Source organism: Bufo gargarizans, chromosome 3, assembly GCF_014858855.1.
Source record: "Bufo gargarizans isolate SCDJY-AF-19 chromosome 3, ASM1485885v1, whole genome shotgun sequence".
Lineage (NCBI taxonomy): Eukaryota > Metazoa > Chordata > Amphibia > Anura > Bufonidae > Bufo > Bufo gargarizans.
The window spans coordinates 11,504,394-11,508,554 of record NC_058082.1 but is presented as its reverse complement, the minus strand read 5'-3'; the positions used below and the strand labels follow the sequence as shown (position 1 = coordinate 11,508,554).

Sequence of the window (4,161 nt, the reverse complement as noted above, 5' to 3'; positions counted from 1 at the left end):
ACTAGAGAACCTAAAGCTCAGGCACCTTCTGCCTGGAGAGGGTTCCTCAAATACCCAGGGACCTTCGGACATTGGCTGGTTAAGGATTTGATAACTAGTGTTGAGGGCGAATATTCTAATTGCGAATTTTTTTCTCGAATATCGTAACTTCGAGATTTCACGAATATTTAGAATATAGTTCAATATATTCGCGAAATCGAATATTCGTTTATTTTTTTTCATCTGAAAATATGATTTCTCCCTGCTTCTTGCTTGTGGGTCAATAAGCCATTGGCCCACAAGCAACTTAAGCAGGGGGAATCATGTTTTCATATGGAAAATAAAATGACCAATATTCTAAAAAACGAATACATAGCAATATAGTGAATATATTAGTTATTTAGAATTTCGGCATTATTTTTTTCCTATCTGTACAGTTGTTCGCATACTCCTCCCCGACAAGCGTCCCCGTCACCATGGGAACGCCTGTGGGTTAGAAAATACCATCGGATCTGAGTTTTCCCTGAGATTGTGAAAGCTCATATCCGATGGCATATTCTAACGCACAGGCGTTCCCATGGTTACGCTTGTCGAGGAGCAGTATGCCAAAGTGGAATAACAGTACACATAAATGACAGTCTATATGTGTTTTTTACGAATATTCGTAATATTGCTCTAACTTCGTCTTTTAGAATATTCGTAATATTCTAAAAGACGAAGTTAGAGCAATATTACGAAAAATTCGTAAAATACACATATAGACTGCAATATAGCTAATATAGTGCTATAGTCATTTTTTTCATAGTGTATATATTTTCCAAAACTGAAGTTCAGAAGAGGGAAAAAAAAATTGACAAAAAAAAAGATTATAGCACTATATTAGCTAAATTACAATCTATATGTGTATTTTACGAATATTCGTAATATTCTAAAAGACGAAGTTAGAGCAATATTATGAATATTCGTAAAATACACATATTAGCCTAGCCATAGTCGTAGGAACGTTGCCTTATACTGTCAAAAGAAAAATCGCAATACGCGAATAATGAAATCGTATATTATTCGCGATAAATAGAAAAATGACGAATATTCGATTTCGATGAATATAAGACGAATATTTAATCGAATATTCGCGAAATCGAATATGGCACCTCCCGCTCATCACTATTGATAACGCGCACACTGGGTGAATTTTTCGGGGATGTTCACTCCTGGGAAGATAGTCAGCTGTCTTGTGTGTTCTCCATTTGTGAATAATCTTTCTTACTGTAGAATGATGGGATTCAAATTGTTTGGAAATTGCCTTATAAACCTTCCTAGATTGTTAGGCAGCAATTATTACCTCTCCAAGATCATTGCCGATGTATTTCCTCCTTGGCATTGCAATAACACACACCTGAATGCTCTAGACCAGCAAACTGCCAAAACGTCTGCTTTTATAGAGATGGTCACAGTTGCTGATGATCAGTTAATTAAGGGCACCAGATTAGCAGCACCTGGTTACTTACCCTCTTAATTCCTATGGAAGACGTAAGCATCGATTTTATTTTCCACACACAGCTTCTGTATTTTTGCCTAATTTTAGTTAAATAAATACCGGCAATGACATGGTGACATGTATCATGTGCTGGTGTTCATCTGAGGCTGTATTGGCCTAATTGTAAGTTCTTCTAAGGACCAGAGGTGTTTTTCATTATGTTCTGATACGTAAAACCATAGAATTCGAAGAAGGTGGACTTTGCTTTTCTCATGAATGTGTTTGCAATATTTGGATACTGTATGTAATGTTTAGTTATTGCATGGTGGTACCGCAATATGTGGGCATGGTAGAGAAGTATTATTTATATGTATATATGTTTAGACTCCAATACTACCATCCAATGCTAAATAATACTTCCCTACAATGCCCACATAATACTGCCATTCAGGGCCCAAATACAACCACCAAAACTACCATACCACCATACAAGAACTAAATGGTACCTACAGTATTAGATATATTGTACCCACATTCGAATTTCATTTATTTTACATTTAAATATTAAAATGAATCAGTTTGGGTGACATATTTGGACTTTGCACAACAAAAATCTTTTCATGTGCACCCGGAAAAACTCATCAGTGATTCCGTATATGAAAGGACTAAGGAACCTCGGAAGACACATGAAGAAGCAGAAGTTGATGATTGGTAACAAAGAAACATATTCTTTAAGCAGAGGCTCTATTAAGGTATAGCTAAAAGCAGTCATACATAATATTAACTGAAACGCGTGGAGAATCACTGTTTTTCCAGCCTTGGCAGCAAATGCTTTTCCAGAACCAACCTTCAGAGCAACCATCACAATCTTGATGTAGGTGAAAAGTATAATCAGACCCACCAGGGAAAAAGTTGAAATGTAGACAAAATCTCTGATGGCGTTTTGAACTGCGGTGAAGCGTAAGACCGTTCGGAAACATTTCACATGCAGTAAGAAAAAACTACGATCTACAGACAAACTCAAGATGATGAGGTCCCCCAAATTAGGTATGAGGCCAATTGTCCATATTACTCCAGTCGCAATAGCTGTTCTTTTCAAAGTGCAAAATTCTCCATGCCTTAGTGGGAAACATATAGCTATATAGCGCTCCAAGCACATGATAGCAAGGTTGTATGGAGTGACCTTCAGGGTCGTAGAGGACACGGTGATTACAGTGTAGCAAAATGGTACCGGGAAGGTTACAGGGTAGAAGAAAAGTAGGAAGAGGAAAAGGGTAGTGACCAGATATACTAAGTCATTGATCAGCATGTGGGCAAACAGGACATAGCGGGCTTGTTCTCGAGCAGAAGAGTTGGTAAAGTAGATTGTCAACATTAGAACCATGAGATAGAAGTAGACCACAATGCTACAAAAGGTTAAAACTATAAGGGACTGCCTAAGGATCTCAAGGTTCTTGTTGACCATCTGGGTTGTATTCTGTTGGGGATCCATGATGTTTGACATAACCCTAGGTTCTAAGGCTGCAAATGGAAAAAAAATAACAGTTCAAATCAGTGTAAAATACTTGAAACATCCCTTCCATTTCTTCCCAATCCATAGAACTTAGGTCAATCCAATTGAAGATCCCAAAAGCTCGAAAGAAAGTTATTTTGGTCTGCCTCTCTTACACCACTTCCTATCTGTATTACAGGGTTTATTTTCCATTTGATGTTCCACAATACTAAGTATTTGGCCCTTGACTGCTGTGGCCTTGGCCAATTCATCTCGTAAACAACCCCCAAATCTGTCATTCTGCTCCCAAACTGGACAAATTGCTTACTGATGTCCCTGACTGTCAGCCATATCTGCATCTTCTCCTCATTCATAAAACTAAACATGGTCAAGACAGACCTTGACGTCTTTCTTAAATCACAATTGGCTCCTACACCCAAATTGTCCTTGCTTGCTGTGCTCCCCAATGTCCGCAAATCCTATGCTGTAGAAGTAAAAGTGCCATACAGATAGTCCCCCAATAGTAATAATGCTCCCAGAAGGGTCTCAATAGTAATAGTGTCCCTTACACTACCTCCAATAGCAACCCTTTTAATAGTTATTCCCTCCATATTGTACCCAATAATAATAATGCCCTTACAATACCCACAGTGTTAATAATCCTCCTATAGGGTCCATAGGAGGAAATCAGGCCATATCATGTCCCCAACAGTTATTAGGCACCCATGTAGATCCCCCAGTATTAATAAAGCCCCTTGTAGTAGCTCCAGTAGTTATAATGCCCCCTATAGTGATCCCAGTATTTATAATGCCCTCTATAGTAGCTCCAGTATTTATAATGCCCCTGATTGTAGCCTCAGTATTTCTAAAGCCCCGCTGCAATGTCCCCGTAATTATAATGATCCCTGTAGTGCTCCCTGTATTATAATGCTCCCCTGTAGTGATAGTAGCATATATAATGCTCGCTGTAGGAGTAGTAGTATATATGCAATATATATAGTGAGGCAGCGACAGGCCTCATAGCAGTCAGAGGAGATTTATGGCAGAAGTCTCCATGTCTTCCCCGTCAGTTATCAGGTCTGAGGCAGCACCAGGTGCCACAATCAGTCTGGGATAAGAGCCCAACCCAGACTGTCAGTCAGAGAGAGAATCTTGGTGCAACAGAGGCCTGCTGGAGGCTCTGGAAGGGTGGTCTCCGCCGGCTGAGGGGCCA

At 39.2% G+C, this 4,161-nt stretch overlaps 1 protein-coding gene across 1 annotated transcript; it reads right to left on the bottom strand.

The window, feature by feature from the left end:
- Nucleotides 1-2,030: 2,030 nt before the first annotated feature.
- Nucleotides 2,031-2,921, bottom strand: LOC122930755 (odorant receptor 131-2-like). The gene has a single exon (XM_044284325.1). The coding sequence runs from the start codon at nucleotides 2,919-2,921 to the stop codon at nucleotides 2,031-2,033; it is 891 nt and encodes a 296-aa protein (XP_044140260.1).
- Between the last annotated feature and the right edge of the window lie 1,240 nt (nucleotides 2,922-4,161).

Coding starts and splice junctions, on each gene's coding strand:
- LOC122930755 (XM_044284325.1), bottom strand. CDS start 2,921: ATGGTCAACAAGAACCTTGAGATCCTTAGGCAGTCCCTTATAGTTTTA.